General features: G+C 36.6%; 1 protein-coding gene across 1 annotated transcript; it reads left to right on the top strand.

Annotated features, from left to right (window-relative positions):
• The first annotated feature begins 629 nt into the window (after nucleotides 1-629).
• On the top strand, nucleotides 630-25,528 carry slco2a1 (solute carrier organic anion transporter family, member 2A1). Its single transcript, XM_030133220.1, has 14 exons — nucleotides 630-876; nucleotides 8,500-8,637; nucleotides 10,871-11,033; nucleotides 11,860-12,072; nucleotides 12,204-12,302; nucleotides 12,387-12,526; nucleotides 16,638-16,707; nucleotides 17,736-17,900; nucleotides 19,365-19,560; nucleotides 20,583-20,730; nucleotides 22,355-22,521; nucleotides 22,627-22,691; nucleotides 23,990-24,110; nucleotides 24,271-25,528. The coding sequence occupies exons 1-14, from the start codon at nucleotides 817-819 to the stop codon at nucleotides 24,521-24,523; spliced, it is 1,998 nt and encodes a 665-aa protein (XP_029989080.1). The 5' UTR covers nucleotides 630-816; the 3' UTR covers nucleotides 24,524-25,528.
• Nucleotides 25,529-26,361: the final 833 nt, after the last annotated feature.

Genomic DNA, 26,361 nt, shown 5'->3' with positions numbered 1-26,361 from the left:
TTTTTTTTTTTTTTTTTTTTTTTTTGTTATGGATAAATTCTAAAGATTTAATATAATTTTCAAATTCCAATAGGAAGATTTTAAAATTTGGGTGTGTTTTAGTGTATTTATTTTTATATATATGAAATTTTCCAAATAAGATGAACAAATTTACAACAAATTCTAAATTGTAAATATCATGTTTAAAATATGTTATTACATTTTGGGATGTTATAGTTATCTTATTATTATTTTTAGATATGATATATTTTTCAATTTTGCATAAACCGGCAGAAAACTGAATGAATGACACCTCCGCGGGAGGTCTGGTGTTTACGGCGCAGTGATACTGATGTGATGCGGTTCCGGATCAAAAATCGGGACTATGTGTTTTATAAATGACAGTTGAATTTTTTTTTTTAATTTATTTCTTTTTTTAGCAGGAACATCCACGACACTGAAGCACGCGCACCACCATCTCCACACCTGAAACCGAAAACCACGCGCAGATGCTTTTCACCTCCTGGTACTTGTGACGCATTATTGTTTATTAGGTGTTATGATGCGTAACGGTGGACAGGTCGGGTCACGCTCTCTCAGGTGTGGGAGAGTTGCACAGGCTCGTGCGTGCGTGACTCAGCCAATCAGTGGGACGAACTGTTCTCAATTCACAAACTTTCAAAACATTTTGCGCGTGGAGCTGTGGGCTGAGTCCAGTTACATCACCGGCATAAAAACACAGATGTGCGCAACGGAGGAGAGGAAACAGCCTGAGAACTGAGCTGAGAACAGGAGCTGAACCCTGAAGTGAAGGTGTGGGGACAGACTGTGGACATAATGGACAAACACCCATTTAAAGAACTCAACAGACCCAGGAGGAGATGCTTCACCATGAAGGTAGGAGTGACTGTGGACCAGCAGGACACCCAGGTATTTAGAAAAGTCCTGTTTGGACCTGCAACACTGCTTCTGCTTCTGTTTATAGAAAGCACCTGAGCTGGATTCATCTCATAGGAAACTACTTTAAGTTGCAGAAACAGTGATGTTAAAGGGATTTTTCTCAAAACCTGTACCTATTAGTTGTCTGTGACCACTGTTTTTGTAAAGCTTATAGAACAAATGCATTTATTAGAGTTTGTTTTTTTGTTTTTTTATCATGTGTTAACTTGTATTTCTATAAATCAAAATGGAAAACACTTCAGTTATTTAACAAAAACTGTTCTTAACCTTATTGTGTTATCACATGTGTATTTGTTAATATTTGCTCTATCGTTTTCAACTGCAAAACTATAAAATTACAATATTAAAAAAAAAATAAATAAAAAAAAAAAAAATAGGACCATAATGTCTTTTTCTTGCCAGTGTAAAGAGTTTTATGTGTAACTCATGTTTTTGATATATTTTTTGCAGTTCTGGCTGTGATGTTAAAATTGTCACTCAACTCTTGGCTTGTAGAAATGCAGCTCGGTGCCAGAAGTAGTAGTCTCCTTCACTTGTATAATAATAAAATGAGACAACAACAACAACAACAACAAAAAAGCGGTTTGTTCCAGGGTTGAGTAATAATGAGACATAACTCCATGCTGCCCTCTGTGAGAAAAGACTTGCCTTAGTCACTGGAGTTGTGCGACGTGAATGAAATGTGACTAATGCGCTTAAATTCTGTGCATTTGAGATGATAGTAGTGGGAAAAAAACTGTGACGCAGTTCCACTTGCAAAAAATATTTAGTGTTTGTGTTCAACAGACTGTGGTGGGTCCAGTTGCTGCACATCTCCCCTCCCTGTGTAAAAACCTAGATGTGTAAATACAGGGCGGGTGGAGGACAGCTCCAGTTTACAAGTTTGGAGTGAACCTTCACCTAATCCTCACAGCGTGAATGTACCTTCAGCTCAAAGCTTTGTAGTGTATTTAGATAAAGGGAGTAGTTCAGAATAAGCACATGGAAACATCATTCCTGTAGCAGCGTGCAGAGAAAACACACATCTTTGTAAAAATTGAACTGCAATGCCAAAAAGTCTTGATTTCTCCTCATTATGTGTCATTATTTCCTTTTGCATCAATATTGCAAAAAGTCAGTAGGTCAATAATGGTTTCACTTGGAGCAATCACATCCTTGAGTACACACTGTACAGCTCTATTTACTCACTTCCATCAGGACATTTTGTTGTTCTCCACTTATCTGCACTGCTGCTCCCACTTTACAACATGCATTCTGTTAAAGGTGTACCTGTGCCAAGTTTTTACGCAGGTGGACGTGATGTTTACATCGTGAATACCTGTGTAGTCATTTGTATTTGACATGTCTTCATGGCTCACTACACCTGGTCGTGTGACTGATGTTTCTGGGTTAAAATCTGAAACCCTTTCTCTGAAGTTATTGTGCAACAATGCTATTTTGTTTGCTTCACAATAGAGTGGAGGTGGATTTTTTAGTTTTCTTTCATGTATGCTGCAAGACTTCAAACACAAAACCTTTTTCTTTATTCCATTTCTTGACAAAGCATTATTTTTTCCCCCTCAACGAGACTGTTTCCCCTTGGATGTTCAGTGTCATGGCTACAGCATGTCCTCCTGAAATGAAAGCATTTAGATTTCTACTGAACTTCCCACTATTATCCACTCGCAGCAGGGTTTAAGCCTCAGACAATGGCATCAAGACAGTCACAGTTAAGTGTTCAGAGAGGGTAAATATGTACAACTGAGCACAAGCAGTTTCCTGATTATAGGCATCAAAAAGTCTTAAATCACAAATCCTGCCTCTTTCAGTGCAATATCCCTCTATTATAAACTATCTAAACTATTTTTTATTTATCAGGGTTCATCACTGAGATATAGATGCATCAGGAATAATTGTAGTGTTTGCTCTTTATTTGTCCAGGGATTTGCCGCTTTCCCAGTTCTTCACAGTTAAAAATCTGCACTTTGAATAATTGTTGTTGAATGTGATTCTGCTGTCGAAGCCAAACTGTCAGGAAGCCAGAGTCGTCTTTGAAAAATACTTGTATCAGACTTTCTACAATAAAAATGTCAACATGACTCTTAAAGGTTGAAGTGAAGTTGACCTCGGGCCAAACATGAGTCTTTTGTTTTAGTTCAAGTCACAAATAATAGAGGTTATTTGCCGTCCTGGGCGAACAGGCTCTGTGCAGATAAGTGCAGCCCGTTTAATGCAGATTGAGGATGAAATATTAGCAACAGTGTAAAAGCATCATTATATGTGCTAACAAAGCTTAAAGCCAAGATTTAATAGGAGCATTAACTGTTCTGAGCTGAATGCAGTTTATTCTTCCTTAGCCGACCTGGCCGCTGCCAAACCCCCTGAGAGCTTGGGTTTATCACTGTTTTCATAGCAGAAACGTTCCTAATCTCAGCACGTATCTTCAGCGTCACTCGTGTGTTTTGTGGCTCCTGGAGCGTCTCAAACCCTGTATGCATTTATCAGTGTCCATGAATACCTCCTGACGCAGACGGGCGAGTGACTCCTCCAGATTACTGAGAGACCGTCCAGTCGGCTACTTATCTCTAGGTGCAAAGAACAAAATATAAATGATTAAAAAATACTGATGGAAGTTAAATAGTTAAAGGAGTGATATTTTGGTTTTTTTTTAATGGAATTATGCATTTTAAAACATTACCCTGTGGTCTACATAAACTGTAAATGCTATGCTTGGGTCTATATTCTTCATTAATTCAACTCCGCAGGTCCTTCTTCAACCCTATTTCTGAGTAATGACACCAGAAAGGTTGTTTTGAGCACTGGCCCTTTAAATACAAATGAGCCACTTCATGCCCCACCCCCTCCAGGTTGTTGGCTGTGCTGCTCTGTCCCATTCAGCCACTTGTGTTCTTTAATACAACCAACAACTGAACATTTTAGGTAATCGACTCGAAGTTTGGACATATTTTCAGTATGGACTACAACCACTGCTGCTGACAAACAATTATAGCGTACTCGGAGAAATGTTCGTCAGAAGTGTTGACCTTATATGTGCAAATGTAACTAATTATAAAACGTAACAAATTAAGAAGGAATTAAAATGGGTTATAGAAATCCACTAGATTTTTGCCAAAATGAATATAAAGATAGCTTTGCAGCACCTGGAGGGTTCAAATTCAAACTTTATGAACTATTAGGGTCCAAATACACAAATAAATGTACCAAAGACTAATAAAAGTGGGTTCAGCAAAATATGACCCCTTTAAGTTAAATTATAATGTGAACAACTACACAAAAAATAATATTTCAGCAAAAAATCTGAATTGAGCATTCAGACCTGAAGTGTTAACTTAGTCTTTTGACCAATGCTGATGATAGACTATATGTTCTAGATCACACCATAATGAAACGAAGAAAACAAACAAATAAAAACAGGTCTGACTCAAATATTAGTGAAAATACCATATTTGGGTCACTTTTGCCTGGAGTGTGAACATAGCCATAAACCAGTGGTGTCAAACATATGGCCCACGGAACAAAACCAGCCTGCCAAAGGGTCCAATCTGGCCCATGTCATGGATTTACAAAGTACAAAAATTACACAAAGAATATATTATAAAACAATCAGTTTTTCAGATTTTTGCCTGTTGCTAAATATTTTGTGCATTTGTAGATTCATTGTGTTCTAATAATGTTAAAATTACACTTATTTTTCTGAGGATTTTTCTCAAAACCTGTACCTATTAGTTGTCTGTGACCACTGTTTTTGTAAAGCTTATAGAACAAATGCATTTATTAGAGTTTGTTTTTTTGTTTTTTTATCATGTGTTAACTTGTATTTCTATAAATCAAAATGGAAAACACTTCAGTTATTTAACAAAAACTGTTCTTAACCTTATTGTGTTATCACATGTGTATTTGTTAATATTTGCTCTATCGTTTTCAACTGCAAAACTATAAAATTACAATATTAAAAAAAAAATAAATAAAAAAAAAAAAAATAGGACCATAATGTCTTTTTCTTGCCAGTGTAAAGAGTTTTATGTGTAACTCATGTTTTTGATATATTTTTTGCAGTTCTGGCTGTGATGTTAAAATTGTCACTCAACTCTTGGCTTGTAGAAATGCAGCTCGGTGCCAGAAGTAGTAGTCTCCTTCACTTGTATAATAATAAAATGAGACAACAACAACAACAACAACAAAAAAGCGGTTTGATACTGAAAAAATACTGCAATAAATTGCTCCCACGCAGTATGAGCATATAAATGATCTGACATTGTTCCCAAGATGTTGCTGAATTGCGCATTTCATTACTATTTTGGAACATAGTTTCTTGGAAAATTAGATGAATTACTGTATCGCACAACACCGCAGAGGGGATTTCTTCGAAAGAGTCGTCATAACAGCTCCTGAAAGGAAAACATTCAGCAACTTTTTTTTTCACGTTTTTTATTGAGTGTCCTTCAAGCTTATAAACAAATGTAATATATAAAATGGGAATAATACACTTTTTTTTTTTATAAACAATGAACAGATGGACAAAATAACGCATAGGGCATTTCAAGTGTCACAAATTAAAACACAAAGGTACTGATGAAAATGTACATACTTACACAGATAACCATACACAAAGAAATAAATGAATAAAATAAAAATAATAATAACTGATAAATAATTTTTTAAAAATAAACACACGCACACACGCACACACACACACACACACACACATATATATACAGGGTGGGGAAGCAAAAATTACAATATTTTGAGGCAGGGATTGAAAGACAGTGTATGACCAATTAGTTTATTGAAAGTCATGAGAATTTATTTGCCACAAGAAAACTGACATAATAGAAAATGTTTTTTTCTATGTGTCCTCCTTCTTTCTCAATAACTGCCTTCACACGCTTCCTGAAACTTGCGCAAGTGTTCCTCAAATATTCGGGTGACAACTTCTCCCATTCTTCTTTAATAGTATCTTCCAGACTTTCTCGTAATAGTTTTGCTCATAGTCATTCTCTTCTTTACATTATAAACAGTCTTTATGGACACTCCAACTATTTTTGAAATCTCCTTTGGTGTGACAAGTGCATTCAGCAAATCACACACTCTTTGACGTTTGCTTTCCTGATTACTCATATGGGCAAAAGTTTCTGAAAAGGTATGGATAATAGTGTTAGGTATGATTATGACATCAGTATATGTTTGGTTTCAAAACAATTGACGTAGTGCCTGCTGAGAAAAAACAACTAAATGTTCATTGTAAATTTTGCTTCCCCACCCTGTATATATGAAAATAAATCAAATAAACCCTATTAAAGGTACAGAGGGTGTGAGGGTGTGACATTAATGATCCTTTTAGTCATGAAAGGAACAGTCTAAGCTTGCTCCATGAAACTGTTTGATTGGTTGTTAGTCGTCCAAAGACCGGAATAAAGGAGAGAAAAGGACCCCAGGTTTTGTTAAAGAGATCAAACTGTTTTCTTAGACTGAATTTCATTTTCTCTAAGTAAAGAAAAGTCACATTCAGCTACTTTAAAAATAAATATAGAATGAGTCTGATGATTTGGACTGAACACAAACTCAAGTCATCTGACACTAGTTGACGTCAACACCAGTGACTTGATCACTTACCTTCCTGACTGAATGACTTTACTCCCACCAAAGATAATCTGTTGGTTCATTAGATTAGCTCAAGTGTTGCATGAGGCAGCACTGACTGACAAATGATCACATTTGAATGGAAAGGCCACATTAGAAGTGACACATGACAGAAAAGCGTAGTCACTCCTAATTACGTTTCCTTTGTAATAGACTTTTATTAATGTTTTAACTGTTTACATCTGTTTACTGACTGTACCTGTCTAGAACGGGTGTAAGAAAATATCACTGTAATGATGCAATCCTTAAATTTTGATTAAAGATTGTATCTAAATAACTAATGATTAAATAATGACTAAATATCCATCACCTTCAGTCTAACAGGCAATGCAGTGTTCACCTGTCAGTGCAATATTCATCAGTCAGGCTCCTCGTTTTTAATCTTACCTTGTACACATAGTTTTTTTTTTTACCATGTATATATGTTGTATATATTTCTTCCTTCTGTGGTATACAGTTGGCCTCTTAAATATCTCAGTATTTTTCAATATGTATTTTAAGTAAAATTTTGTGTGATAGCTTTTATATATAGTCTTTTGTTTGCACTTTAAGGATCTGCTGCTAAACACAACAGAACTGCTAACCTGATTTTCAGTGTTACTGTAACATTGACAATAAAGATTATTGCATTGTATTGTATTGTATTCTTTTCTATTCTATTTGCATACAATATTGTTCCACTGATCCTGTCAGTTTTCTTAATTACATTTTTTATTGCAGCAACCCAGATTCATTTTCTGACCCTGATGTCATTCCTCATCTCTCTACACTATCGTAAAAGGCAAAAAGCCCCCCAAAAATATGTGGAAAAAATACATATTTGCATAAGAGTGTTGAAGAAGACATTAAGTTGGTAACAATTGTATCATTAAGACCATTTCCATTAAATAGGCCTACTTTAGTAGTTGTATTAAACTTAGTTAGTGATGCAAGGTGGAATATTTGGGTCTTAAAAAAAAAAGAAAAAAGTGTGTGTGTGTGTGTGTGTGTGTGTGTGTGTGTGTGTGTGTGTGTGTGCGTGGGGGGGGGGGTACCTGAATCTGAAAATCCTCACCGTCCTTCTGCAGCTTTCGTTTCAGCCCAAATCAAAGGCTAAAGGTACATATAGATGAACATGAGACTGTCTCATACCACTTCTCCAAACATTTGTCACTAATTGGTAATTACAGCTGTCAATCGTATTTAACCCTTACTAGTCCACACACAAGTGGGTGTCATTCCTGTTGAGGCACGTTGAATTACAACATGCCTGGAGGGGGTTGTTGTAGTGACGCCAAAAGACTATCAAGGGCTGGAGCTTCTGGGTCTTCAGTTACCAAGTGGAAAGTGTCAGGATGGAATTGTGGGTAGACGGCAGTAACCTACGACACTTCAGATAAGGGTTCATATGCTCAGTGTAATCTTCTCCAGTTGATGTTGAGCTGATCCTTTTTGTATAAATCTGGATTCATGAATGTGTTACTACATGTGTTGCTTAGATACTGATCTGATCTCGCTTCCCTGATGTTTAGACGTGCGCTGCAGTGGATAGACTAAACAGATTCTGAGCATTAAAGGCTTGAAAAATACAGTTAAAGTTGAATTTTTGCACAAATCCCCAAATGTATTGAGACACCTGCAGCACATGGAACATTTCTAGGTTTCAGGAGAAGGTTTTAGGTCTCAAAGGAGGAATATATTAGACTTTAAGCCTGTTGTTCAAATCCAGAATGTCTCTAAAATATGCAGCTAAAATTATTGTTTGCAAAAAAAAATAAAAAAAACAAAACCTAAAATTACATACTGGGAATTTTTGGTTGTATGTTTTCAAGATTATATAGCAGGATATATTGAAATGGATAAAGGTGCATTTAATCCGGCCTTATTTTACATGTCACTTCTTTATTTTTTACTGTTTTGTTTTTTCCTCACTTGCTCTAGCTGTTCGTCCTGTGTCATGGCTTCCTGCAGTTTGCCCAGCTGATGTACAGCGCCTACTTTAAGAGCACCATCACCACCATCGAAAGGCGTTTCGGCCTCAGCAGCTCCTCCTCGGCAACCATTACCGCTTTCCATGAGGTAGGAGCCAACAATAACACACTCTCAGTCTGAGATTGCGATAGCTTTATTTCAAGGACACTGATGACAAAGGAGGAATTGGAGAACAAACATGTCAAAATCACACTTCCTCACAGTGCAAGTGGGATATGTGTACTTTAGAGCAGTTTATTTACAGATATGGGGTCAGGAATAAGGAAGGAATGTGTAATAAATCCCCTCTTTGAAGGGGTTTCTTTTCTGTTTTCTCAAAATGAATGTTCAGTTATCAGTATTTGTAAGTTTCAAGTATGTATCATCACAGGTTACAACATAAATCACTGTGTTGGATGTTTTTCCCCCTGCAGCACAGATATCAGTAACAGGTTTTTATTACACAACTTGTCTTTTTTTTTTTTTTTACCAGTTCAGAACTAAAACAACCAGGCCAGAACATTGTTCAGCTGTGTTTGTAAAATTTAACCTCCTGAGATCCATCAATGCATTTTTGTCCTCTGTAGGGGAGTTTCACAGATTTACTTACACACAAAAAAAAAATGTATCTGAAAAAACTGTTGTATTATGCTGTTTCCAATCAAGGCAATTATTTAATGTAAAAAGGCCGAAGCTTTTGCTTTCCTGGGTCTCAGGAGGTTTAAGCTGCTACAGTGAATGAAACATGTGCAACAGTGCTGTACATCTTTTCTTCTATTATTGTGTGTATATATATCTATTTTATTTCACCTTTATTTAACCAGGAAAGTTTCATTGAGATTAAAAATCTTTTTTTGGAGCAGCACAAATTACATGTCAGCTACAGTCAGTGTTGAGCCAAACATACAGTCAAAATAATCTAAAAAAATTATAATATAATATAATATAATATAATATAATATAATATAATATAATATAATATAATATAATATAATACTGTAAATGTTGAGTCAGAACATGCAAAATATACTTTATAACTATTGTTTTGTGTTCGGTCTTCTCTTTGAACTGTGTATCTTGCAACTACTAATTTCCTGTTGTGGGATTAATACTGTATATCTGGTGCTGATCCCTATGAAGGGCCAGTGTCTGATTTGCCTATAGATACTTTTACATGAAGATAAAATAATCTAGTGCCAAGGATGGACAAAAAAAAAGATAATTGGCATTAAGTGAAATTACATGGGTGTGAAAGTTAAAATAACATGCAGTAAATGCAAAAACAAAACTGAGACCATAACAAACCAGAGCTTAAGATGGATGCTGTGAAAAGTTGCGTCTCACAGTAAAAAGATAAAAATAAATCCTTGTCACAAGTGTGAGCATGTTGACACAGTTTGAGATCAGAGTCTGCAGTGAAAGTATTGGCCTCATGTATTACATTGTCACCCGTTTATATAAGTTGATGGCTAACTTACTGATCAGAAAGACAATCTGAACACACATTTAATGGAAGGTACCAACAGAAATGTGCCATTATTGAGAAGTGTGGGATTTATAACAGATACTGCATTGACCAGACTGTACTGTCTATCACCTTTTCCTTCTGAAGCTGTAGTTCCTCATCTCCTCTCCTGGACTCCTCACCTCATGTCTTAGATGTGAGCAGAGGAGTTGAAGCGAGGTAACAGGCATTATTTAACTAAAATGAGACCAGCATCCTTGGTCCTTGATCCTTTGCAGACCATCTTTTAACAATTCCTAAATTGCATAAACACACATCAAGGAGCAGGATCAATTTCCAGGTCATAATCATCATGGCATTCACCTCCTTTCTGCTGTTTGTTACAGTTTTCCTCACTACATGAACATTTTTCTGACTATTCAATTTAGCTGCTTTTTTTTACAGTAGGTTCTGGATATAATTGATGCATGGATTTGATGGCACTTTTAATTTCATTGTACTTGACAACAAAGCTATTCTATTCTATTCTATTCTATTCTATTCTATTCTATTCTAATTAATTACACACTGAAAATGATGAGTTTTGACAAATACTTATGAGGCATCTTCTGCAGGTATTTAATCATTTTACTGCCATGATCTACACCAAAACATTTATTTTTCTATGACTATTATATAATCTATCCAAACAGCCCATTTTGTTTTTTTTGTTTTTTTTTTGCTATTGCAGAATGATAGTGGATGGTGCCAGACTTCATCTCCAGTGTTGGTACAGCTCAGACAAATGTTGAAGATGTGTCTGAATATGCAAGACCACACTAGTGTAGAACCAGATGTGTCAGATGTGCTAAGTGTAGTTATGATTCTGTCTTTCAGATCAGTAACACCTGTCTGATAATATTCATGAGCTACTTTGGAAGTCGTGTTCACCGTCCTCGCTTCATTGGAGTTGGTGGACTTGTGATGGGCTTCAGCGCCTTATTCATGACCTTGCCACACTTTGTATCCAAACCCTATGAATATGATTCAGTTTTACACGGTAAGTAAAAATAAAAGCCCATTCAGCCTCTGCTTTGAAGGGATTTCATTTTGTTTGTTAAAATTAACATTCAGTTATCAGTTTATTTAGGTTTCAAGTATGCATGGTCCTGTGTTACACATTAATTTTCCTCATCTTTTTATTGCACAAATTCTGTCTTTTTGGACCAATCAGGACTAAAACCGGAACACCAGTTTAAGATAAGAAAAAATAAGATAAGATAAGATAACATAAGATAAGATATACTTTACTGATCCCCCGAGGGGGAAATTCAAATGTACAGCAGCACTGTACAGTACTGTGCTTATGTAATATTTACAGGTGCTACAGAGGACGAAACCTGTGCAACAATGCTGTACATCTTGTATTGTGTTATTGTGTATATTGGATCCAAACCCTATGAATATGACTCAGTTTTACGTGATAAGTATGACTAAAAGACCATTCTGCCTCTACTGACACTGCTGCACCAGTGCAGCTCTATCCAGATCAGATAATTTGTAAATATACAAATCTCTGTGAAATTTGGGAGTTAAGGGTTTATCCAGGACACTGACCCCTCTTTGGTGAAGCATTCTGGGGTTAAACAAACGTCTCTTCAGCTTGCTCTAAAACTGAGCTCAATCTTTGTGCTCAGAGATTAGAATCACCTCCAAGGAATGTAATTCCTGACAACACTCTCACTGTTCAGTTTAATTTTGTTCCTGGACATAGTTACCCCAGTTGTCCAGAATGTCAGTGAAGGGTCACAACCTTCAGGAATTTAATGCAGATGTTGACATCTACAGTGTTATCCTTAACTACCTTTACTCCTCCTGCCATCCAGATCACCATGACATTTGCAGCCCAGTGAGGAACTCAAGTAACAACGCGACCTGTGACATCGACAAGACGTCACGTCTCTCTGACAGTGAACATGTGCTGATCCTCATGGGCTTTGCTCAGCTAACTTTCGGTATAGGCACAGTGCCCATCCAGCCCTTTGGAATTTCATACATTGATGATTTTTCATCCTCTGGCGGCTCCTCTTTAAACATGGGTGAGTATCCTGTAAGACTGATTTGTTTAGATGAGCAGAACTCTCTATCGGGACGATGTTGTTCTAAACAGCTGCAGACATAAGTTTGAGGAGAAGAAGAAGTCATAAACCTCAAACTCCATTTTTTACAGGGCTCATGTTTGCGTTATCTGTGTTTGGACCTGCCTTTGGTTTCGTGGTGAGCTCGGGCATGTTACGGATCTACGTAGACGTGGACAAAACTGGCTTTGGTAACATTTAGACTGAAATTCACAGGTTTTGTTTGAGTGGGTCACTGTCATTAGTGGTTCAGTGTTCACCTCCAACTTCTGCAGGAGCTGAACAGGAGCTGACGCCCTCTGATCCTCGCTGGGTTGGCGCCTGGTGGATCGGGCTGCTGATAAACGCTGCCATCTTGTTCATCACTTCCATCCCTTTTTTCTACTTCCCTCGCAAGATGCCGCCAGAAGAAAATGTAAGCCTACAAAAAAGCCTACAAAAAAAGTCCTTTTGAAGTAATGGATGATGTATGATTTTAATCAGTTGTTTGAAGACAAAACATGACTGAAATACTCTACCAAAACTACATACCATATGAATAGAGAAATCCAATGACAGTTAATGGCAAAGAAGCAAACAAGTTGCATTTTGGGCCAGAAAGGTCCCCAGAGGAATCTTAATTTTGTGATTCAGGCTTTTCTCCAACTAGACAGCAAAACCTCAGTTAACAGGATTAGTTTGATGTATTGCTCAGCCCTAACTCCAGCTACAAGCTGCTATGTGTTAAATATCATATCCAGCTTTAAAGCTAAAATTACTTAAAGGTGAATTAGAGCTTCTGTGAGCATTTGAGAAGGTTAATTATTTCCATGCACAAAAAATTAATGCTACAATGCAGTAGAATAAAAGGAGCAAAAGGGCTATTGGTTGGCGGCAGCTGATCGTATAAATTTCTCACAGTTGGTCCAGTTTCAATGTTCACTCAGCAGTTTTCTTGCTCCGTCTGTGTCTTGGCAAATTCAATACAATCATGAAACAAAACTGAATTCTTCAACAAACTTGATTATTTTGCTTACATTAAAAAGGCAGCCATTGGAAGTTAAATCTCTTCATGTGAAATTAAATTCATTATATATTTATCTAGAGATTAAAATCTTACAAATGTATTTATGGAATTTAATCTTACTTTTGGAGTAAAAACTAAACTGAGTAGTTTAAACCTGATCTTATTTCTGGCTTGTCTTACACACGTTGAACCATGATTTAATCAGATGTAAAAGATTTCTGATGTATTACTGACACCTACTGGTTGATGATCAGCATTGCAGCAGGTAAAATGTGACGAGAACAATGTGAACCTGCATAGCAAATTAAACATTTGATCTCATCAGTGTTGTACAAAGTACTGGAAAGTCACACTTGAGTAGAAGTATAGGTACTGTACCAAAACATGACTCTGGCAGAAGTTCAAGTCACTAACTGAAATGTTACGCAAGTCAAAGTCTTTAAGTATCTTGTATTCACTGTACTTAAGTATATCAAGTAATCTACAATTATGTGTACTCAAGTAATGGAAGCAAAAGTACAAGTAAATGTTAGTAACAGCCAAAGGCAGTCAGAATTTGGAATATTACACTGCTGCTCACATCAACAGATTTCCGACAGGTTGAATGTGGTCCGCCATTTGCACTTGTTACCTCCGCCAAGGAGGTTATGTTTTTGCCAGCATTGGTCTGTGTGTTTGTCTGTCTGTCCCTGTGCAAGATAACCCAAAAAGCTATGGACGGATTTGGATGAAAATTTCAGGAAATGTTGATACTGATTAATACCAAGGTTGTAAGCTCAAAATAAAGCCTACCATGCCTCAGTGAAAGTCACTAAAATCCATCCATGCACTGATTCCAAAACAGACACAAAACTGCGGGCCTTTAGTTTTTGAATCTTTTTTACATTACAGAACTACAACTATCACCTTATGGTAATAAACCAGGCAAGCTACTATCTAAAGCAATGTGAGTCCAGACTGAAAACATACAATACTGTGCAAAAGTACTGTATGTACTGTGTTTAGCAGGGATGTAATAGGCGCACGCGCACACACACACACACACACACACACACACACACACACACACACACACACACACACACACACACACACACACAGTAACTCCAGACATCTTTCAGGTGGCCACACAACAACAAGAAGAACCCTTTAAAATATGAAATACAATAAAAAAAAAAATGCCAAAAAAAAAAGAGAAAGAAATACAATACGATGCCATGTTCAGGTGAATGTTTTCTGAAGGATAACTGAAACTATTTTTGCATCCATATGAATCAATGAAACCCCAACATGTTTTTAATAATCATAATTTTTTAAAAACAAAATTACTAGATGTAGTCAATTTTGTTTAACAACCCTTCAAAAATGTTCATGATTTTGTTTGAAATTCATCCAATTGGTTAAGATAATTCATGAATTGGTTAAGAAAAAAATAATGAAATTTGTTACAGACATAAAATACTTTCAATCCATTCTGCATAAATACACAAACATGGTAAAATGTTCATATAAAACAAACATCACCAACCTGTGCTCTCCTGATCACACACACAACGGAAACAACCAGCGGATAGCATAGCGGCTAACTTAGCATGTTTAGCATTAGCATGGACACTAAAGTCATTGAAAAAACTCAACAGAATTCTTATAGGATGAGTCGGATATTGCATATTTACTAACCCTTATGATAAGTTACAAGTGTTTGGCCTCATTTAACAGACGAATAATAACTTCAATGAACTTTTATTGGAAGAGCTCAGCCCTACGGCAAGTCACTTCCGGCTAGACAATGATTAGTATATTACGTCAGCTGACATTACCCATCATGCATTGTGGGCATTGAAATTATGCATTATTTTATTGATTTTTATGACCAAGGATTATTGTACTGACATGAATTTTGGTCAGTTTGTAAGTTTGATCATCCTGATGATTTTTATCTATATTTGTGTCGGTGAATGAAACATGGAGCCAAATGTACTGGTATAAATACGCCCCCATGCCCTTAGTATCTTCAAACTTTCTGTGAGTGGTACAGGGGCTGTCTGCCAGATTCTCACCATCTTCACTGTGGATCAGTGGAGGTGGTGGGTCACTACCGTTTCAGTCTGTGGACGAGTGCAGATGGTGTTTGTCCACTACGTTACGAATATACAGCAGTGGGATCTGGCTGATGAGCGCCGGGTGACAGGTGCCTACAGTCTCACCGCTTGACTCTACCACCTTCACTGTGTATAAGTGGAGCTGGTGGGTCTCCTACCACCTTCACTGTGTATGAGTGGAGCTGGTGGGTCTCCTACCACCTTCACTGTGTATGAGTGGAGCTGGTGGGTCTCCACCTTCACTGATCTGCCTTGGTGGAGGTCTGCGCTCTCCGAGTGCTTTTCTAGTTCATTCTGCGATTAGACCCAATGACAAATCATCTTCCTGACTTTGTTGCAGTCACTGGTAATCTCAGTGGTGAAAACACCAAATGTCCTTTAATTTAGTTTTGTAATGATACTGTGCATTAAAAATATATGGGAGTAGAAGTACGCAACAGAGTTAGGAAATGTAGTGAAGTAAAAGTGAAAGTAAACAATAAAAATACTCCATAAAGTACAAATTCTCCCAAAACATACTTGAGTACAGTAGTGAAGTATTATTACTTTGTTCCTATACAACATTGCATCTCATTAATGCTATTTAAATATATGCATTTTTAGCTCTTCAAGTCTGGTTTTTAATGTATTTTTAGTAATGATAAAAACATGTAGTATCCAATGCAAGTCTTCTCTGAAAGGGAACTGACTTGCCACTGACTTGTCTGCACATTTAATTCATACATCCTGTCAAATTATCAAACTTTCTATAAATGCGAGTTATCTGTGAAATATTGGTATATTTTTCTAGTGTCAGTACACAGAGTCTGAATTTAAAATATGCCATTTTTGTCAAGTAAAACACACCAAGCATGTATAGAAATGTTACAGCCTGTATATAACCGTCAAAACATAATCACAGAGACAAATCTCTGCAGAAAATGTGTCTGACAGGTTCATAATTTTGTGCAGTTATTGGTTTGAGCTGTCAGTTCAATTCAATGTTTCCGTGTCACATGAATGTAGTTTATTAGAGGATGAGGGGAGGAAAATGAGCAGAAAAGAAGTTTTGACATCCTCACTGACAAGATGAGTTGTCCATGAACTAACAGGGCTGAAATTATGTTTCAGTTGGTATGACTGTGCAGCACAGGGCCTGTGCATTCATGACACTATTCAAGAACTGGTTCAGTGGAAAGATGAAACATGAGCACAAAGATCATTTAGCTTTCAAAATAAACTTAAACTTTTATGTTAAACTAATATTCAATTTCAGTTATGTACATTATGTTGAACAAAAGAGAAACCAACTAAAGCCATTGAAAACACAAAACACAAAGTTTACTATTATGCTATGGACACAACATTGTGTTTTGACAAAATGAAAGGAGTAATTACATTTTTACATTCCTTTTATTTTACTATGTCTTCTCCTCCAGGTGGTCGGACCTGAGAGCAACGTGAATGATGATTTCACAGATGATGTCAGTTTTTGCAAGTTTATAGCAAGTAAGTAGTTTTCCCCCCTCCAGACTGCATAGACATTGTTAGGATCTGTTCAGACTACAGACAAAGTGGTCCAGTTTGTGATCATGCACCTCAGATCTCTCTTAACGCTGAACAGCTCAAAGCACATGGTGTCTGATCGGATTCATACATTCCAAAATGAGACTCACTTTATTTCTCAATACAGACTTGATCAAATTTCATGCAACTTTTGCATCACTCCAGAACATATTTAATATATTTAACAGTTCTTTACTGTATTTACTGATAGATAGATAGATAGATAGATAGATAGATAGATAGATAGATAGATAGATAGATAGATAGATAGATAGATAGATAGATAGATAGATAGATAGATAGATAGATAGATAGATAGATAGATACTTTATTAATCCTGAGGGAAATTCAAGTGTTCAGCAGCTTTACATACAGCACAAGAACACCAAACAGACAAAACAAAACTGGTTGGTTAGTAACCAGATTCATTTTTTTAATACTTTATTTACAGTTTTTAACTTTACAAAAACTGTACAAAACATGCCACAAAAAAAAAAAAAAACAGCAACACACAAACATAGAGGTTGCCAGACAGTTATAAAGTACACAACAGACTTACAGAAATAACATAGCTCCAGAAGTAAAAGTAAAGCAAGTACCATATGAAAAGGTATGTCAGACATCGTAACCAGATTAACATTGAGGTTAGTATATACTCTAAAAAAACTTGTTAGAAAAGTTACTGTAAAACTATTGCCAAAAAAAACAACTTACTCTAAAAAGCTTCCTGTAATCTGTGATAAACCACTGATGTCATGGGCTAACCAGTCGTGGTTCTGTCCACACATACCTCTGTACATAAAGAGCAGCTGTTGTACACAGTTGACAGTCAAATCTGATCTGAGCGTCCTGAGTCCTTAGACTGACAGTGTGAACATGGCCTTAGTTCAGAGTGAGAAATGAGTTATAACACTGTCAAACTAAACTGACACCACGTTCATCCGGTATTGAGTGCATCATTGTGTCCTTAGGGTTTCCCAGAAGACTTCTGAGCTTCCTGCTGAACCCACTCTACATGCTCATGGTTCTGGCCCAGTGCTGCTTCTCCTCCGTGGTTGCAGGTCTCTCTACTTTCCTGAACAAGTATTTGGAGCAACAGTACAGCGTTCCACTGGGCTACAGCAGCCTGCTCGTAGGTAAGTACTGTTAGAATCCAAAGGTAAAGAGGTCTTCATGAAAGAATCCTGGAAAACTTTATTTATCGCCTCTTGTCATAAAGTTGTTCTGTATTCAACCACTCTAATGGTAAATACACTTTAATTCTGTCCAGGTTTCAGAGCCTGAGCTCATATTCTGGTGTTTGTTAATGGCCTGTGTACTTCTTGACTTATGTTGATAATTATCAGGGTTCCCACGCATCCTTGAAAACCTGGAAATCCTGGAAAATGATTGACCAATTTTCCAGTCATGGAAAACACGGAAAATCAGGAAAAAAGGTCAAATGTCCTGGAAACGGTTAAATTATCCTGGAAAATGTTTTATCCTCCCCCTGCCTTGTGACCTTTTGTGCCTAAACTGAGATGAAACAATTGTTTTTCAGTGATTTATTGAAAATCTACAAATATTTTTAGAGGAAGTGCTGGAGAGAAAGTAAGAGAGAAGAGAAAGTTGAGTTAGGAATTGCCCAGTTGAACATTTTAACTCATGTTTGTCATGCTAATAAAATGCTACGCTGTAATCTGTGGGTGTGTTTGCATTAGTCTAATATACATTTGTCATAATCATTTTTCATAGATAAATTACTGCCATAGACTGCACATCAAATGTCTGAGTAATAAACATAGAAACTATCTGGACAAATGCAAATTACAACTGTAGAAAAGAACACTTCCAAAGAATGAGGGGGACAGGGGAATGGATTAGTGTATGATGTGATAACTTGTCTCTGTAGCAGCTGAAAATGTCCTGGAAAAGTCCTGGAAAATAATTTCAGGGAAAGAGTGGGAACCCTGATTATTCATTCAATAATTCACAACATTAGTCATTTTCACTGAGTCCATTTATGGTTGGATGGTTATGACACCAGATCTTGCCCTTTAACTTCAGTTTGGTATCAGTTCAGTGTAATCCTTCCTGAAGCATGTGGATATGATAGAATGTCATGTTTACATAAATTTGTAGTTAATATGCCCAATTTTGTTACTCTGAGATCATCATTGGGTTATGTTTTTGCATTTGAATCTTATGTGCTACACACTCAGTTTCTATTAACATAAGATAAACAAATGAATTCATTGTTTTGTCATTAGATCATAAGCGAAGTACGATTAGACACTGGTGGTATAACATTAAGAATGAAGAATATCATTAGTCACAACTGTCTATATAACAGTCACCAACACAAAAGTCAATATCCTGACAGCTCTTCTCCAGAGTGTGTCAGTGCCTCTACTGCTCCTTCACCACTAGTGTAGAGATAGTCTGATAATGTCACATAACCATCTCACAACACAAAGCCCATATCACATGTACATGCACATGTTACAGATCATTCTTCTTAATACTGTTCATACGTGAGAGGGACCTTGATGCTTCCAAAAGCCAGCACGTGTCTTGAATCCCATCTCTTCAGAGGGCATAAACCAGTTTCTTGTTTCCAGGTCTGGGGAATCTGCCTGCAGCAGCAGTTGGGATACTGTTTGGTGGATTTCTCCTAAAGATGAACGTCATCCCTCCCAAGAGGATCGTGGTGTTCTGTGTTGCTGTGCTGATGATCTCCACGGTTATCTGCATCCCTCTGTTCTTTCTGGGATGTCCCAATCAGAAAGTCACAGAGGTCAATTATAACCTGAATGGGTGAGTGGAAAACATGTCTTGCAACAATTAAAAATAGATGAACCTTTGAAGTGTTGAGGCAAAAGGAACAAAACTCTGCATTTTTGACAACCACCACTAGATGGTACTGCGGTAGAGGTTTGGTTGCACTTCTGTCAATGTGGACTTCATGTTTCAGTCTCACAAAATGCATCCACTGTCTTTACATACAAGGTTAACCTCTATTTCTTAAATAAAGATTTAAATGGTTTGATAACTGTAAATTAATAACCTTAACTGGAAGAACAGATTACTTTTCTGCACTTTGTGCTAAACATCTCTAATACAGTGTGATCTGATTTCCAATAGTTGGTTTTAGACATGCAGCTCATGGTGTTCAATAACTTCAGGAGATGTAGTTATTCTCTTTAGTAAAATACCATAAATGGAGTTTGTATTTTAACTCTTGGGACCCAACAATTCATTTCCCTCATCTGTCCACTGCTAAGGACATTTCATTTAAAAAAATAAATAAATAAATAGAAAGTATCTGAAAAAATGGTTGCATTATACTGTTCCCAATCAAGACAATTATTTAATGTAAAAATAAATAAATAAATAGCAACAATACAGGAGTATTACAGCAGTGCTGAGGATGAAAAAGTTTAAATGTCTGACTGAGAATTCCTCAGCAATATTATGTATCATAATATTTCAAGTTATCCTTTGAGAGTAATGTTACTAGCAAACACAAACAAATTTGATTAGTAACACCCTATACTCAGTTAAATAAAACTAATTAAAGTTACACTTGTTATATTGTGACTTTCTCCAAATAATGACTTTTTGAAACAATATTATCCCCAGTGTGGCCCTAATAATCTGTAGTAGTTGTATTGCACTGTATTGTTGATAAAAGTACAAAAATGAAAAGCCATTAAATCAAAACAGCTCATGCATAGTTCAGTCAGTGCACAACATTAGACTGCCAACACCTGAAACTACCATTCCATTCTAAATTCTTTGCATCTGTTGGATTATTCAGCATTGTCCTGCCTTCATAGGTCCTTATCCAGGTGTTACTCCAGCTGTTCCTGTCCTGAGAGTGCCTTCAACCCTGTATGTGGCTCAGATGGTATTGAATATGTTTCTCCCTGCCATGCCGGCTGCTCAGGCTTCACCAGAGATCCCAACAACACCCACAAGGTTCAGGTTAGTTCCCTCTCCAAGCACACACACATCAGGTCTCCCTACTGCCAAACTTCCATAAACAATGAAAATGTAGTGTTGCTGTTTATCATCATGCAACGACAAACACGAGTATGTGATCTTAATTCACCGTCGCTAGAAAATGGTAGAAGTAGGAATGGACATAAGGAAACATTAGCAGTAATGAGTGAAACTACCATCAAATCATATCAGAATGGTGACTTCATTTCAGGGTCAGGGTAAAAGATGTAAAAGTGTTTGTTCTAGTTTTTGTGTAAAATCTTTTAGATTTTTATCAGTGTGGGCTGAACATTGACTTTTTGTTTGATGTCCTGGCAAAATCTGGCAAAAAGGTTTCATTTTCTAGTGTGTTTGCCCATAGTTCTCTCACCCTGAATACACATTAAATACCACTGAGGTGCAGTGCAAATGCTTAATCTGATTTTTGATAAACTGATTTATCCATAAACTTAAACGTATGCAATCTTGGCACTGATGCCTGTAGATTACATCTTGATGCATTGTCTGAATATCCCAGATTCCTGACAACAGATTTATTCCTTCCGTCAGTATCAGGTCAGGCTTATAAGCTGTAGTAGGTAGGATGTTTGTTAGAAGGATGAACGTCACATGTCATGAAATGGCAGGTGGGTGGATTGTGACTGTATATGAAATCATTTTGACTCAGCATGTGAGACTGTTATGTTAAGTCATTCCTGCAGGAAATGTCTGATTAATCTCCACAAATGATTGAAATGAATAACCTCTTATTCTTTTGGATTCAGATGTCCACAAACACACATGAATTGTATCATGTACAGACAAGTTTATTTCTACTTCTTGGTTATCTTAAAAGAGACAAACACATCCAAGGCAGGAAGACACATTCAGCCATGTGAAATAAATTGGATAAGAACAAACCCCTCTTGTTTCTCAAACATGAAGCTACATGTACATTTGGCTTTGAGCATACATGAATGGAGGATAAAGTTGTCATACAATTCATTTATCACTTTGACATTCTCAGTTATAATCAGTCTAGGCAATTTCATCAGTTCACTTTCTGTCTTGAAACACATCTTTTCTCACATGATATCTTTACACCCTACTGTACTTGGCTATTATCCTCTAAATAATTCACTTTTTATTGACTATATTAACTTATAGGCCAGTATCTATCCACTACAAACATTTTGACTGCAATATGTTCAATAATTTCTTCAAAATACAATACTTTCAAGACTCTTCTTGCACTGAAGTTAAAATAATATAAAATAAGAGAGAAAATAAAAGTTTAATAACTAACAAATACACTTCTTGATGCTAATTTTTATGAATCTATATAAAATTGGGGGGGGGGGGTGATAATGTATTAATTCAATAATTTTTGTTGCATAAACATCAGTTTGAAATAGTTTAAGATAATTCTTTGCTGATCTACAGTTATTTGGCTCTGATTTAATAAATGTAGGGGTGTGCTTTGACAGTTTTATTAGAATTATTTAAAAATCACCATGTATTTAACTGTGACCCTTGTATCATTATTAAACATTTTGGGCAGACGTGCAGCATAAACTTTCTTTCAGCACTTTCATTGCATTTGTTTTCCCTCTTCATTTGGATACAGATGTATACTGACTGCAAATGTGTGTCTGGAAACCTGACTGAGGCCAAGCCCACTCCCTGTCCGAAGGTCTGCCCTAGTTATTTAATATTCATCGTCATCTCTCTCATCGCTTGTGCAGCACTAGTCGGCAACTTCGCCTACGTCCCCATGTACAAAATCTTGCTGAGGTAAGATGACACAACAATCACTGACATAATATGACAGTATTATACAATTCAATAATTAGTATGACATGCACAGATTTCTCAGTTTTCTTTTTCTCTTAATTTCAGTCATTCTCTTCATGAAGAAAAGCCATTTGCCCTTGGAATTCAATTTTTAGTGATAAGAATGCTCGGTAAGTAAAGAGTCGAACACACTATCTATGGGATACTGGGTTCAAAGCATTAATTATAGAACATTAAATAATTACATGAATGATACATTTATAAAAAACCAAGTATATTCTATAGAACTCAACATGAAATTGAGTAACATTTATATCATTTCATTAAATACAAAGTCGAACCAACTGGAAAAGGGTCATGAGAAACATTTTTAAGCAAGTGGTGCCAGGCACAACAAACCCCGCCCCTTGCACATATTGTAGCTTATTTTGGCATCGATCCAGCTGATGTCATCATGTCTATGTGTGTGCTGATGTCAGCATATCAATTGCCTCTAAATATGTACCAAGTTTGAAGTAAATTGAAACAAAATTGATGTTTTTATAGACGTGAAATTTCACCCATTATAAGTAAATGGGAGAAAAAATAGTAATTTAAAAATTCATTTAAAAAAAAATTTAACTTTGACCTGCTTTTCCCAAAATGTAATCACATCTATTCTGGGTCACTGGCAATCTATAGACTCAATTTAGTTTGAAATCAATCAATTGTTTTTCTGCTAGAGTTACAAGTTAACAAGCAAACAAACAAACAAACAAATAAACCAACAAACAAACCGAACCAAAAACAATACCCCTTGCCTCCCCTTTGGGAGGCAGGGTAATAAAATCCTAATTCAATAATAAACTCAGGTTCATTTACTCATATAAGAGCAGTTATTATAAAGTTTGGTATACAATACAGTTTACATTCAGATGCTCCTCAAACGATCATTTTGGTTCTTAACTTCACATTACTTTAACAATTGCACTGAATGGAAATCAGATATTTTATTGCTGTAACCTTGCAGTTCCGTCTGTGTTGCCATGGTAATGCTACACAGTGCTTGTTGCAATATACACATTTTATGCATCTACGTTACCAGACCAGTATATATCATAAATAATTTCATAAAATAGACCAATGTGACAAATTTTGCAGCACTAAGCTAACGCTAAGCAGATCAAACAGAACAAGCATTATTTCTAATGCTAAAACTCACTAAACAGCCAAAGAAATGCAAAAATAAAGGTCACATTATAAAGCAATGATTATGAATTCTTACCTTTGCTGTTTTCTGATCATAACTTGGATTTATATGAATGAAGCTTCTACTATCAGTTACTCCACTGTTGCATTGAAATGATTGTGACTAGAAACAAATGGCCTAGGCTTTAACAGGTTAAATGATAAATGTATTGTAAGAAAATGTTGCATTAACCTCTAGTGGCTGTAGTGTCAGTGTGTTGATGTATGTTTTCTGTCTCAGCCTGGATACCTGCCCCTGTGGTCTTTGGGAAGGTCATCGATTTATCCTGCACCTGGTGGAAGCGTATGTGTGGAAAGAAGCGGAGCTGTGCTTACTACGACAACTACCTCTTCAGAAACCGGTATGAATAGACCACTCTGAGACCCTGTATCAGAAAGGTGATGTGCATGTGTGGATGCAGAAATTAACATGTTACTCGTGTGTGTGTGTGTGTGTGTGTGTGTGTGTGTGTGTGTCTGTGTGTGTGCGTGTGTGTGTGTGTGTGTGTGTCCCTACTGCAGGTACATTGGGCTACAGGTGGGCTATAAGCTCTTGGGCATCACAATGCTGCTTCTGTATATATGGAAGTCAAAGGGGAGGCGGGAGTACAATCTGAGGAGAGATGGAGAACTAATGCAACATCAGGAGGATGGCGTGGACATAAGAAATGGAGAGCTGAGGCAGAATCACGAGGGCAGTCTGGAGAGGAAAAATGGAGGCATGATGCATAGTCTGGAGAACAGTGCTGAGAGGAAGAACGGAGATGTACTGTGAAACAGCAGATTCTTCTCACTGTCCGACAGTTTGCACATTTCAGAGGCCGACTTTCCTACTCACTGGAGTTGGGATGTGAATCTTTACCCCTCCCCACTCTGATGTGTACAATGGTATGATTTTGTGCAGGGGTGTCCAACTCTTTTTAGTTCAGGGGCCATGCAGCCATATTTGATCTGAAGCAGGCCAAATAGGCATAATATTGTTAAAATCTGGATAATGGTGAATGGATAATTTGTAAATATAAACATTTTCATCATGTAATTTCACTTGTTTCACACTTAAAAAAAGAGAGAAATTTGAAGTGGTCATCATTTATATGTTATTATGCTATTATTTTACTATCTGAACCAGTTGATAAAATTGTTATGCACGTGATCTCTGAACTAAAATGACCCTTGACTGTTAACATCTTAAGTGTAATTTTTGCACTTAACTAATTCATCCTGTGGACTGAATTTGACCCTCTGGTGGGCCAGTTTTTGCCACATATTTGACACCCCTGGTTTTGTGGCTGTTAGTGCTCAATATGTATTGTCAAACATTGTCTCTCTATGAGGAACCTCACAACATTGGTTACAAAACAAGTCTGACAGATGATCAACAACAGATCTTTATGCTTGTTCCTATATGAAATGAATAACTTCTACTTGCTATTACAATGGGAACAATCTAATTATCTGCATAGCTTAATATTTAAGTTTATTTTTATATGGATTTGTCTCATACAAAGAGACATTTTTATCTGCAATGTTCACTTCATTTTATAGAAAGAGAATATATTCTCTTGTGTGTGTGTGTGTGTGTGTGTGTGTGTGTGTGTGTGTGTGTGTGTGTGTGTGTAACACTTTGACTGCAATGTTCACAGATTGTAATTGACCACCAATATTATATGTCTACTGGTGGCCATAAATACTGTAAATGTTTATATCTATTTCAGTTTACAGTACCTTTTTTAAAACTATTTATGTGGTGCCTTTACCAAATAAAATGTCTTCAAACATACAGTAGGATACAGTAATCATTGCATCAGATGTAGAAGTTAAACAAAAATGCTGCTTTAGGTTCATTCTGCAGGGGAACTGGAGTAACTGTACATGAAATGGGAAAGGGTTGTAAATTGAAAGGCTACGGAAAGAGACCACCACTAAGTAAATCATGACAAAATCAAAATGCCTTTTAAGATTCCAATAACTGCATATAAAGTTTCCGCAAGTGGTTCACAAAAACATGCATAAAAGTGAAGTTACAAGTGGATACACATACAAATGACATGTACAAATTTCTATCCAGTATCAAACTGGGCATCTTGCACAATTTTGGCGCTTACATCTTGTGAAGTTGCGTTAAAACAGTTCCCTAAATGTCCCACCAACAGATTATCCCGGCTCTCAGTAAAGGAACCAAAGTCATCTTCCTGTAACTTAATGTTCAGGACAGAGTGCTTTTCACTCCGACAGAGGAGCACCAATGAGTCACAATTCACTGACAGAATGTGATGCAGTTTATAAAGTTCATGATTGTAGACTAGATTCAACTTGAGACTGCATGTGTCCCTCACCGGGCTTGGATCAGGATTTACAACATTAACAATATTAATTTTATAATTAAGTGACTAACCTATATTTCCAACAGTATAACCCACAAATTTTTTCTGATATATTGAGAATAGAGTTCTGGATTGTTGCTATTATACCACTTCCAATATGGCTACATGTGCCAATACCAAAAGTGGTTGTCAAAGATTTGTGGCAAGGACGTGTTATATGTAAGATCCTAACCCTAACCCAATTCATTGTCCAAAATGATCCTGAACTGAAAACTTTATAAAAACAAAA

This window comes from Sphaeramia orbicularis, chromosome 4 (assembly GCF_902148855.1).
Source record: "Sphaeramia orbicularis chromosome 4, fSphaOr1.1, whole genome shotgun sequence".
Lineage (NCBI taxonomy): Eukaryota > Metazoa > Chordata > Actinopteri > Kurtiformes > Apogonidae > Sphaeramia > Sphaeramia orbicularis.
This window is presented reverse-complemented; position numbering and strand designations above follow the sequence as displayed.

What these genes read in the sequence shown, in the direction of transcription:
- slco2a1 (XM_030133220.1), top strand. Translation starts at nt 817, where the DNA reads ATGGACAAACACCCATTTAAAGAACTCAACAGACCCAGGAGGAGATGC. An exon ending in CCATTACCGCTTTCCATGAG is followed by an intron (nt 8,638 to 10,870) that starts GTAGGAGCCAAC and finishes TCTGTCTTTCAG; the next exon opens with ATCAGTAACACCTGTCTGAT. An exon ending in CGGCTCCTCTTTAAACATGG is followed by an intron (nt 12,073 to 12,203) that starts GTGAGTATCCTG and finishes CATTTTTTACAG; the next exon opens with GGCTCATGTTTGCGTTATCT.